At 38.0% G+C, this 11,726-nt stretch overlaps 1 protein-coding gene across 1 annotated transcript in view; it reads left to right on the forward strand.

Annotated features, from left to right (window-relative positions):
- Positions 1-1,433: 1,433 nt before the first annotated feature.
- KIAA1328 (KIAA1328 ortholog) overlaps positions 1,434-11,726 on the forward strand; it is a gene marked incomplete at its 5' end in the record, with an annotated part of 167,931 nt that continues 157,638 nt past the window's right edge. The window contains 3 exons of the mRNA XM_017746573.1: positions 1,434-1,536; positions 3,214-3,353; positions 7,121-7,215. Coding sequence (XP_017602062.1) covers positions 1,434-1,536; positions 3,214-3,353; positions 7,121-7,215 — 338 coding nt within the window. The remainder of the gene's footprint in view (positions 1,537-3,213; positions 3,354-7,120; positions 7,216-11,726) is intronic.

Genomic DNA, 11,726 nt, shown 5'->3' on the forward strand with positions numbered 1-11,726 from the left:
AACCTTAAATGCATTTATCTGTCAACAGTACAGAAATTAGATAATTGAATTAATTGGCCAACCATAGAAGGTTGAGGAAAGTAAAGGGGTATAAACAAAAAATAGTGGAGGAGAATTTTGTGCCCTGTGCTTTTGTTTTCCACTTTAGTATTGCCCTGGTTTCAGCTGGAATAGAGTTAATTTTCTTCCTTGTACTTGGTATGCTGTGTTTTGTATTTAGCATGAGGATAATGCTGATAACACACTGATGTTTTGGATATTGCTCAGCAGTGCTTACCCAAAAACATGGACTTGGGTGACCCATGCTCTGCCAGCTAACAGATACAAAAGAAGCTGGGAGGGATCATGTCCAGGAGAGCTGACCCAAACTGGCCAAAAGGAGATTCCGTAACAGAACATCATGTCCAGTCAACTGGGGAGTGTTGGCTGGGCGCTCCCAGTTCCTGCTGGGGGAAGGGCTGGGCATTGGTCAATGAGCAGCTGTACTGTGCGTCACCTGTTTCTTTTTGGTTTTAATCCTCTCTCCCTCTTCCCTTTATGTTATTTTGTTTCAGTTGTTAAACTTTTCTTATCTCTACCCAGGAGGTTTACTGTTTCTCTCTGGGGGCAGGGAGTTGGACAGGGAGTGGCTGTGTGGTACTGAGTTGCTGGCTGGGGTTGAGGCACAAGAAGTATGTTAGTTATTTATGTGGGAATAAATCTTTACGTTCAGCTAAATGAAACTGCTTCTTTAAGGAAGACAATATGGTTTACACCCTTCCCTGAATTATATTGAGTCCTATTTTTAGTGGCTTCTAAGAGGCAGGGATTCAAGTTCAGTTACTGCTAACATAGCACAAGATAATATGGTGCCCTGTTGCTTCTGATTTGTAAGTGTTTTCTGCGATCAAGTAATTTAATAGTTAAACCTCTGGGATATTTGAAAGTTCTTGAAACTTCTTAAAGAAAATCAGTCCTCAGGCTTTTATGTATTACTCATCATGTGATGATCAGATGGGAATAACCAACTTCCTTTGAAATCTTTTGCATTTATCTGCGTTTATGTTTCTTAGAATGTATCACCCAAAATGTATCTCATTGCAATATCAATAAACACTGTTTCAGAATTTGCCTGCCCTACAGATCAAGATGTTCCCTATATACTGATAAACTGTTTAAATTTAATAAATATTATTAGTTCATTATCTTAATTGCTCTTGTAATTGCTCTTGTAACTGGGACTGGTCCCTGGGATCTGCTGCAAAGGTGACCTCTAAGATAATCTTTACAGGCTGAAGGTTAATGCACAGTGAAGAAGGAGTAAGGCCTTTTGTTTTACCAATCGCTGTGGTGATGTTTTTTTTTCTAACCAAGTTTTCCTTGGTTTTCTTGCTCCCAAAGTGTTGACAGTTTGTTTTCTTATCAACAGCTGTGTAAAATTAAGAGACTAAATACTTCTTTTTACAGTTCAAAGAGCCAAGCTTCCTCTCTTTTTATTTCCTTTGACAAAGCCACATGCAGCTTCTGATGAAGAAGATCCACTGGTATCTGTTTCAGGTATGACCTTCTAATAGACATAAAAAAAGGTTTCTTCCTGTGGATGATAAAATTTGCAATGTCTTTTCAGGTATGTGGTTTGTGTATGTAAGTGTGTGTAAGGTAGAGAGTCATCATAAGTTGTAATGGGACATATATGATTATAGCAGAGGATTTATGCTCTGCTGCTTAGATAAGCATACTGTATAAGATGAATAGTTCCAGGGGAGTTGTTTGTGTTGCAGGTACAGCATGACTTTATCCAACTTACAAGGCAAGCTGAATTTTTAATGTGGTCTCCAAGGAATGTTGAAGCATTAGAGGTGTTCAGGTCTCTTGTAAATTTTGAAGGTATCAATTGAAATAAAGATTCATTGTGTACAGATAAAGCAATTTTTTTCTTATTAGTTCTTTTGACCTTGATTTACTGAGTGCATGCTTGTGTATATTGCTGGGGAAAAGATGAGACTTCTTAGTTCCCCTTCAGAATTCTCTTAATTGTTTTCAAATGCAGCTCTTCAAGTGACACCAGGTCCTGAAAACATATCTGGGGATGGTTAACTCTAGACTGAAGTTGTGTGTGTGTCATTCAGTAGTTCTAAGTTTTGAGGAATTGTACTCTCTGGGTTTGAGGTAGCGTGGATACCCTTTGAAAGTACTGGCCAGACATCTCTGTTGAACTACAAAACACATGCAGAGATTTTTAAGCCAGGAGATGTCGGATTGTTTTTCTCTGTTCCCTGGAAAGAAAGCATTGGTCCTAAATGATGGAAATCGATTCACTCTGGGAAGTTGTCTTCCCCTTCTGTGGAAGAGGATTTCAGGAACATTGTTTTCCCTTGTGTATGAGCATGGAGATGATACAGCTTATAATTTAGTTCTTTTGCTTGAATTGCTGGTACACTTCTGAAATTCATTACCCAAATAAATGTAATCTGTCTGCTAGTATGAAGTTAATATTTTTTGTTCAAAACTTTTTGCACTTCTGACCAGAGAAACCCTTGAGGCAGTACCAAGAAGCTATGGGCTTTAATCTGGCCTCAGAGATTTTAATGTTAGTGTCAGTGTTGGTACTTTGTAATTGCAGCATCAGGATTTTCAGTGCTTTCATGTTCTTACCGTTGGTAGTGGTGATCTAATTCTAATTATGGCAGGAAGTGTTTGACAAATGATCTGTGGAGTGTGCACTGCAGTGTTGCCTTACTCATATGCCTGGTCCTGAAAGGAACAAACAGCCTGAGCATCAGTAGGTTGGCTGTGTAACAGAAAAAGTGGTATTTTATTATATGAGTGGTACTTTTAACAGCTTTACTGCTGGTTGGTTCCTTACTGTATTTGGGTATCAAAGCAGAAGCTCAATTTTATGCTTTTGCATCTTAATCAAACACAGTTTTTTTTTTCATTGAACCTCAGTCTGAAGACATAATGTGCATTTCAGAATTTATGAAATGTTCATTGTGGCTGGGTGTGCTTCAGTGCCACGCACCTCTTTTTCTGCTGATGTATTCCTCTTAATGAAATTTTGTATGGAGTGAGAGGATGGGGGGAACTGCAGACATATTCATGAGGTGCTTATTCTTTTCAAAAAAAAAGAGCTGCTGCGGCAAGGATTTCTTTGTGGAAGTCTGGTTATACAAGGCAGAGTAGGGCCCCTTGTCACTTTATGATCTGCATGTTCTGCTTGTCTTTCATTTACAGGAGTGTCTACAAAAGGAAATTTAAGAACAAGGTGTTTGCCAAAATATCAAACAGGTCAAACTGAACTGAAGGTGCCTGTAGCTGTTACTTCTGTTTCCATGGATCCTGATAGAGGTACAGGAGGTCTGACAGGGCAGCAGGTCAGTAAAGACAAATTTTTCTTACTCTTAAGAGTGCCCATAGTAGGAAAAATGGCTGAAAATTCTTAGATTGATAACTTCTAAACAGTTTTAGAGTACTGTTATTTTTACAGTCTCTTACACTTTTTGCCTGCTCTACATGGTGACTTTCTAGCAGAAATTATCACCTAAAGAGAACAAAGGCTGAATGTGCTAATTTATGTAAGTGGTGTGTAAGTGGGGCTATGTAAAACAGATTATTTATATTTCCATGTGGTGTGTATTTGTACAGAGACAGTGCATGTAGCCCTGGGTAGTGTCTAATTTTACTAGCTAAACATGCAAGAAGTTAGGTTCAGTTTATTCATTTTCAGTGCTTTAGTCATCTCATTTAGAAAAAACACGAGTGAAAACTCATTTTAGAGACCTTTTTGCTGAGCCTGCTCATGTTAGAAGGGTAAAAGCACATTTTGTTTTTGATAGTAAGAGTTCAAAATGCATTTTAGTAATAGAAGTAGCTTTGTCAGTTGATGTCAGCTGCTTTGAATTGTGTGTTCTCCTCCTGTGACACTAGGTGATGTTTTTCCTACAGTTTCTTGCATTAGAAATTTCAAAGCAGCGGGGATTCCTTTGGAAGGTTATTCTGTGTTGTGATAGATGCTGTGATGTTCAGAAATCTGTTGAGACATGCCGTTTTTCTAACATGGTTTGTGTAGTACAATGACTGTGTAAGTCATTTGAGTACTGTTAAGTCTCTTACCTAGCAGTCATCTTGGGCCAGCTGTAAATCACTAGGGTTTGGCATCCTCCCACTTGCAGGCAGGATCTAAAACCTTTGACTGCTTCTGCATTGCTGTTTTATTGTCATGCAGTTAAATCTTGTTCTTCATCTGAGCTAAGATGTCCTTCTGTGCCTTCTGTGTGCTGAGTAAGTGCTGTGTGCCTCACATGTACATTCAAAACTCTGATGTGAAGGCAGGTTACTCAGTTCTTATTGCTTTGACCGTGTCATTGTCCTTCAAATCCTTCAGCGTGACACATGACTAGTTATTAAACTAGTATTAATTTTTAGTGCTTTTCCTGGACTTGTACAATTTCCCTTTCTCTGTTTATCAGTACTTGCTTTTAGAGGCTGGTATGTACCTCTGCTTTGCAAATGATGCTGTTAAGTGGCATGCAGATAAATTCCACAAATAGCCCCCATTATGCAGAGTCTTTATGTAGAAGCATCTCTTCATAAGTATCTACAAGCCTGCTGCCTCACAGATGCCTTCATATGTCACATTAAAATCTGTTTTGTTGAATGGTGCATTGATTGCATTACTTGTTGTCTGGAGAGTTTTTACTCCTTTTTTGTGAAAGCCATTGTATAAATGGGTTTTGGTGTGCTTTTTTTTAAAATATAATGCCCAATATGTGAAATCTTAATTGGTGACTCGTGCTTTTATATTATTGACAGCAAAATGCGTTCAAAGCTATGTTTTGGTTTTGTCTTTTTAAATCTTCTGTTTTTTTGCTTACCTTGCTAAGTCCTCCTGGGAGCTTTGTACTCTGAAGATAAGCTTTGAATTACTTGAAACAAAGAGAATAAATGTTTTTACTTATTATTGAAGAAGAACTACTTTTGCATGGAATTTTCATCAACAACACAACTTACTTTCTGCAAAGTGTTGTGTGCATGTATAGGGAGAGCTGATGGCTTTGCTTTGGCGTACAATCAGAATAGTTTGAGTTGGATGGGACCCTGAAGATCATCCAGTCCAACACCCCTGCCATGGGCTGGGACACCTTCCAGTAGTGCAGGCTGTGCACAGTCTCATCCAGCCTGGCCTGGACTAATTCTGAGTAAAATGCTCTAGGCTGGAGTAGGTGAGCTGCTATGGTCCTTTCTGTGATTCTGTATGATTTTGTCAAGCAGATTGTCACCTTCCAAGATGTGGAGAGTATCTTCTCAATACTGAGTTCCAAAACTGTGTTCTATCCTGAACTGTGTAGAAAGGACAGAAATCTGGGAAAAGGAGACAAAAGAGTCTTGGCCTCTACCTCCTTTGTCCTCTTCTTTTGATGGTTGAGCTGTTGCTGTGCATTATTCAACAGCTTCATTTTGATGTGTGTTATGGTACAAGTCTGCCTCTGAGAATTTCTTGTGTACCATCTATGCATAGCTATGGGTGATAGAAAAAACTGATATTCTTCTTCATCCCACAGAGGTTTGTCTGACAGTATGTACCTCGTTTTGGGTAGTAGGTTTAGACACCTTCTGTTGCAGTCTCCTTCACTAATGTGATCCAGCTTCATTCTCTTTTTCGAGAACTGTAACTTTCCATTTTTCTTAAAGAAGTTCCATCATCTGTCTGCTAAAAAAAAAAAAAGGTCACATTTTTAGCATGGGAAATGAAATTCCTTCAACCATACGTTTAGTTGAATTCAGTCAAGTTAGACACTCTCTCTTCATTTGTAAGTGGCATATGTTTGGGAAGGAAACTGTGAAATCAAATGCCCCTTGAAAAGTACTGAAATTTGCCTTGTGAAATTCCTTTCCCTTCACCCCTGAGAAAAATACACTGAAGTTAAGAGCGTACTGAAGGGTCAGGCGAGAGTAAGATGACTCTGTATGAAAACATCACTTCTTTTAGTAGTGGACATTTTTCTTTAATTGTTTTTAAGACACTGTTTAAGAAGCAATTAGCTAAGAAGGAGAGGGGTCACTTCCTCTCTGGTGTGTGTAGATCAGCTGCTGTTACTGATAATGAGAGGAGAGAAGCCCAGTGTTGGCTTTATATTCTTTTGTGCACTACTGTGTTGACTTGGCCAAACTGCAGGGCATTTGGTGGCGTTCTTTTATCTGATGTTAAGCACTGCATGCACTTGGGGAAGTTGGTAAAAGTATAAACTGAAACTCTTTCAGATTGAGTGGAAATACTGAAACTTGCCAAAATCCTGGACAGAACATCATGGCTCTTACTGGTGCTTTTATCTTGGGGTTCGTATTTCGTGCTTACCACTAGCACAAAAGAACTGAACACCCGATCGCAGGAACTTTGGTGAATAAAACCGGTTTAGAACCGCTTCCTGCTTGGAAGCAGCCGAAGTATGGAATGCCGGGCAGTAGAGTGTCCTCTGGTGGGCACAGGTAGCAAGTGCAGCGGTTCTCTGTGTGCATTCCTGGGAATGCGTGGAAGATCTGAAGTGCTCAGGCCTGCTACAGCTCTCTTTTGACGAGTATTATTTACGAAAGTGGCAAATAAGCCTTAAAACCAAACAGTAGCCACGTGTGAAGGTGTGTGTGCTTTTCTGTGTATTAGAAAAATTAAATAAGGGATGTACTGTCTACTAACAATATTTGCTGTTTTGTATGCTTTGGCCATAAATGCTAAGGCAGCATGTTCAGTTTTTTTTTTACTCCCTGCGTTGTGATCCTAATATGATAAAGTTCAGAGTTGGATTTGGATATTGCTGCACTAGATTTCCAAGTCATGAGAACCTACTTCTCTTTATCTAGTATGAATCAAGGAGTGGTGCATGTCTTAAAACTTTACCCAGCATGTTTTAGTATTGAAGCCAGCAGCTTGCATTTGAATTACAAATCTCTTAAAATAATTCTTCACAATTTGGTAATTTGTTTCACTGAAATGTACTTACGTTTTAAAAAATATGAATTTTATTTCTAGTTGGAATTGATCTACTTTCAGCTTCTAATTATTAGGTCTTGAAATGTTTTTAATAGCTTATGAAATATTTGTTTTCTTTTAAACAGTACTTTCTAAAGTGTAACTTTAAATTTTCAGGGCACTAATGAAGGAGGAATGAAGAGTGCTTCTTTAAAGGATTTGTGTCCTGAGGACAAGAGACGCATTGCAAACTTAATTAAAGAACTTGCCAGGTAAGAAGAAGCATCACCTGAAAATGCATTAAGTTTAAAGAGAGTCATTTCTCTAATTAACATCAAGCAATGTAGAACTGCATTAAAAACCTGAATATTTGCACAAGGCAATTTTTCTTTCTGGAAGAAAAATTTTTCTATGAAGCAGCCTGGTTGGTTTTTCCTTGCTTCCTCGCCCCTGAATATATATTTAAGACAAAGGCCAAAGTTTTGTGACTAGCAGTAATTAATCTGTAATAACCTAATGATAGGGCTAGGATTATGTTTGTTGTGTGTATCAAGTGCTATAAATAAACACATTCTGCTTTTGGAAATGACAGACTTTGTTGCTATGAAACTTTGTAGTGCTTGTTATTTGTCAGGGGTAAGCTTTTATATGGAAGGCCACATTAAAGGTGCATTGCTGATCTTGTGGCTGAAACATGTTGATAATGATTTGCCTGTGTAATTTTTACTTACCTAGCCAAACTTCTTCTTGCTACCCTTAATTTCTCCAGGTTCTACCCATTCCTTGAAAGGAGAGGCAGAAATAGTGCAAGTTTCTTAGCTTTGGCACATCATTTTCTAAGTTTCATTCCAGTGCTAGTTACATTCTCAAAGGTAAAGGATATGAAAAAGAGGTTGAATTAGAGTGAGGAGATTTTTGTCCTACTCTGTCTCTAACACCTCAGAATCTCTGGAAATCTGTTTCTTACAGAGTGGCTGTAAAAATGAGGAGCAGCACATGGGCCTTTGGCAGGGTTTGCCACATCAGCGGGAAAGGTCTTGTGAGATGATCCCAGGTCCTTTGGGCTAAAAGTTAGTGTACATACTTAGACTTTTTAAAGGAAAAATTTTTCTAGAACAAAATGTAGGTTCTCTGGTAATAAGGAAATGATTTCTGACATAGATCCCTTATGTCTGTGCAATAACTGGCAAGCATTACTGTCCTTTTTCATTTTATATAGGAAAATTTGGAAAATTAGAGAAATTAACTTAACTTGCTCAAGGTCATGCAATAACTCTCTGGTGCAGCAAGGAATATTTTCTTTCTGATTATCCTTATCCAGTGAACCATTTTACCTGCTAATAATTTGTACTAATATAGGATTTCTTGCCATACAGTATTTTAGTAATTTCTGAAGTTCTTCATGCTTGCAACTCTATTTTATCATGCCTTGTGTTAGAAAATGTATAGTTAAGACTGTCATAAAAAGTAGATTGGTGGGAAGCCTGGTTACAAATTGTCAGATGTTGGAGCTATTCGGACACTGTTGCCACTGTTGATATATAGAGGTATATTCTAATATTAAAAAAAGCCTTTTATTACATTGTTCCTCATAATACACTGCTCCCTAGTGAATAGCAGTACACTAATTCATTCGAGCATGGGATTCTTCTTAAATCTCAGATGCTGTGATTTTTCCCTGAGGACAGTTTGATATTTCTGCCTGACATTTCTTTGAAGAAAAATAGAAGGTGCAGCAACATTAATTTTGAAAAGTAAAATTAGTGGAACACTATTATTTTATACTTAGTTCTCTTTTATTTTTAAACCTAATCATATTTTTATTGGATGTAATTAAAAGTCCTTTGCAGAGTAATAGGGAAGTTGAACTTTAATTCCGCTCACCTCGTCACTTTTTTAAAACTCTCCATAATTTTCATTCTTAGTTGTGCAATGATAGAGAGTTTTTACAAGCAGTAGAACATTCTTTGCTACTTTGGAGAAGAAAAAGGAACAGCAGAATGCTGAAAGTTCTACAGAAACACTGTCCTGCAGTAAATACTTGGAATAATAAAGGTTTCACTTGGGCTATACCTCACTGTTCCTTATTTTGCTACAATTTATGGATGGTAGTTGAGGCTAATTTGTGCACATTTGTTGCAGGATGGTGAAAAGAAATAGATTGATCAGTAAGTAGTTGTGTGAAGGCTCTTGTAAAGTGGTAAAATTCTGTTTGTGTGGAAAGCTGTTGCAAAATATGATTGACTCCTGGGGCTTGAATTTTAGCCAGGTCTTGCTTGAGCAGTTCAGAGTAGTGGTCTTTCCCCTACTTCTGTGACTGCTGAAGGAGTGAGCTCTCTTGTACTTTTCTTCCTCTTCCTATTTTTTACTTCTCTTCTTCCAACTCTCATTCCCACTGCACTTTTGAACATTGAGGATGTGTGTGCCAGTGCATTTGTTAATTTGCTGAAGTGTCAGACTTTCTCTTGGTACGAGTAAATTCTGATGCTGGCTACATTAATATCATTTTCTCTGAAAAAAAAAATAGTTTCTGGGCTGTAAAGATCTGCTGCTGGGGATTCCAATGGCTGACATTACCTTAGCTGTTCAGAATTTTATGGAACTGGATTTTGAGATGGGATCAAAAGAAAGGACTCAGCCGTATCCTTTCTAATCCTTCTTTCTAGGCTAAATAATCGTAGTTTTTGATCTGTGCTGCCACCTGTAAATCTAACCATTATCTTGCCTTTCTTTGAATGTATCCTTTTAAGGTGAAATGAGAATGGGAGACTGGAGCCAAAGTTTAAAACACTCTAATGTTGCAAATTTGAGCTTTTTAATTTGTGTCAGCAGAGTCTTTTTAAATTGCTTTTGTAGAGGAATTTCTGAGAAGAATGAGTCATGTCCATGAATACCAAAGTGCTTTGTGAGTAAATGGGGGATTCTTGAGTGTGATCAGTCATTATTTTCAAAGACAACCAGTGTGGCACCTTCATGTTTTCAGTAAGGTCCTCCTGGCTTGGTGGTGAAAGTGGCACAGTTAGAGCAAATTTTATCTCTCCCTATGAGCAAAGTCCTTTCAAAAGAGGCAAAGAAGACTTTCTCTGAGCTTTTATTCCTGCAGGCTGCTCCTGAAGCAGTCATCAGCTTACGTAATGAAATGAGCAGTGACACGGTGAAGACACAGAAAGGTTCTTGTGCTCGTAGTCACTGCCAATGTCAGGACATATTAGCCTCTTCTGAGAAGGAGCAGTGCAGGGCCCGCTGGGACGTAGCCAGTTGACTGTTGAACATTAAGGACTTGCTAGACACCACACTTAGAATGATTATGAAGTTTTCTAGAGTGAGATACTTCAAGTGATACGCAGATTTTGAGAGCTCTCTCTGTCTTGGCATTTGACTGAATGGAGAGGATCATAACTCCTTAGCAGAGAGAGTGAATGTGTGTGTGCTTGCAAGCATTCACTTCATTCCTAACTGATACACAGCCATAGTTCTGTGACTTCGGGGTTCCCAGTATGGAATGTACATCATAAATACTTCTCCCCTGATCACAGATGCCTGTACAGCTCACATATGAAATTTGCCTTTTGAGTGAGCAGAGGCATTGACTAAGTGATGTAGAATGGTTCATGAAAGTTTAATTTTTGTTTTCAGTGGCGAAAATTGGTATCTATTTTGCATTCTTTCTTTCTTCAAATAAGATAAACATGGAGAAAGCTGGCTTCCTGTTGTATTTGCAAACAAATCTTCAAAAGCAATTTAGGTAGAAAGGTATCATAATGCCCTTATGTGCCCATGGGAGGGAGTGATTTCCCTTTCCAAATGAGAGACAAGATGGTTTTTGCTATTATATTAGTGTTTTTCTGGTCAAGATCACAGGCATGCCCAGAATGACTTGACTCTAGTAGCTGACAGCTACTACAACAGCCTTCAGACAGTCCTTTATCCCTTTTTGACAAAATGCTTCCCTCCTTGGATTCCTAAACTCTTTGTAGGGTGCTAGCAGTTTGGGATACTAGTCTTTTCTACTGTCTTTGATATGAAGTTGAAATTGATAAACTAAAATTGAAATTCTCTAACAAACTGCGAAAATGGGCATCAAAACAGAATGTTAATTTGGTCACAGAACTGGAAACCATTGCAGAAGTTTCAGTAAAGCTATTATAGTGTGTATGTGTATATCTGTTTTTTCTTACAGTTCTTAAGATCTTTGAAGGAAAACTTGCCTGTGGTTTGTATTACAAATCTTGTGTGTTTGGCCTCTTGGGTTGCCTTCTCTCCTGAAGATACTTCATATTTAACCAAATTGTTATCTGGCTTTAACATCAAAATCTTTTCTCTTTTTTTGTGTGTTACTTTAGAAGCAATTTTGTGCTGCAGTTTTCTTAATTGGTCAGGCAGTGAGACTGCAAATGAGATATCCCTAAGCTTGTCTGGAAATTACTTTGTGTTGATAGGTAAAGCATGCCCAGGATTATTGTATCACCAATCACACTTACCTTCTGTGCTTAAAAAGTCATTTGTAGCTATAAATTCATGCTGTGAAATCTAGTTTTGTATTTTTCTGGTTGCATATCATAAAATTTATCCATTGTGTAGCAATTTCAATTAGGTTTGGGGCCCATAGCTTTTTTTTGTTATTTTTTTCTAATGTGTACAAATGACACATGATACTTGAGTAAAATTTATCAAATTTTTGAATGCTGATCCTTGGACAAAAATTCTGTTTCTGTCTCTTTGGAGTGCTTCTTCATTTGGAATACCTGGTTTCGTTCCATGACATCTGTATTTTCTGTGCTTT

The sequence above is a fragment of the Corvus brachyrhynchos genome, unplaced genomic scaffold (assembly GCF_000691975.1).
Source record: "Corvus brachyrhynchos isolate BGI_N302 unplaced genomic scaffold, ASM69197v1 scaffold139, whole genome shotgun sequence".
Taxonomy (NCBI): Eukaryota; Metazoa; Chordata; class Aves; order Passeriformes; family Corvidae; genus Corvus; species Corvus brachyrhynchos.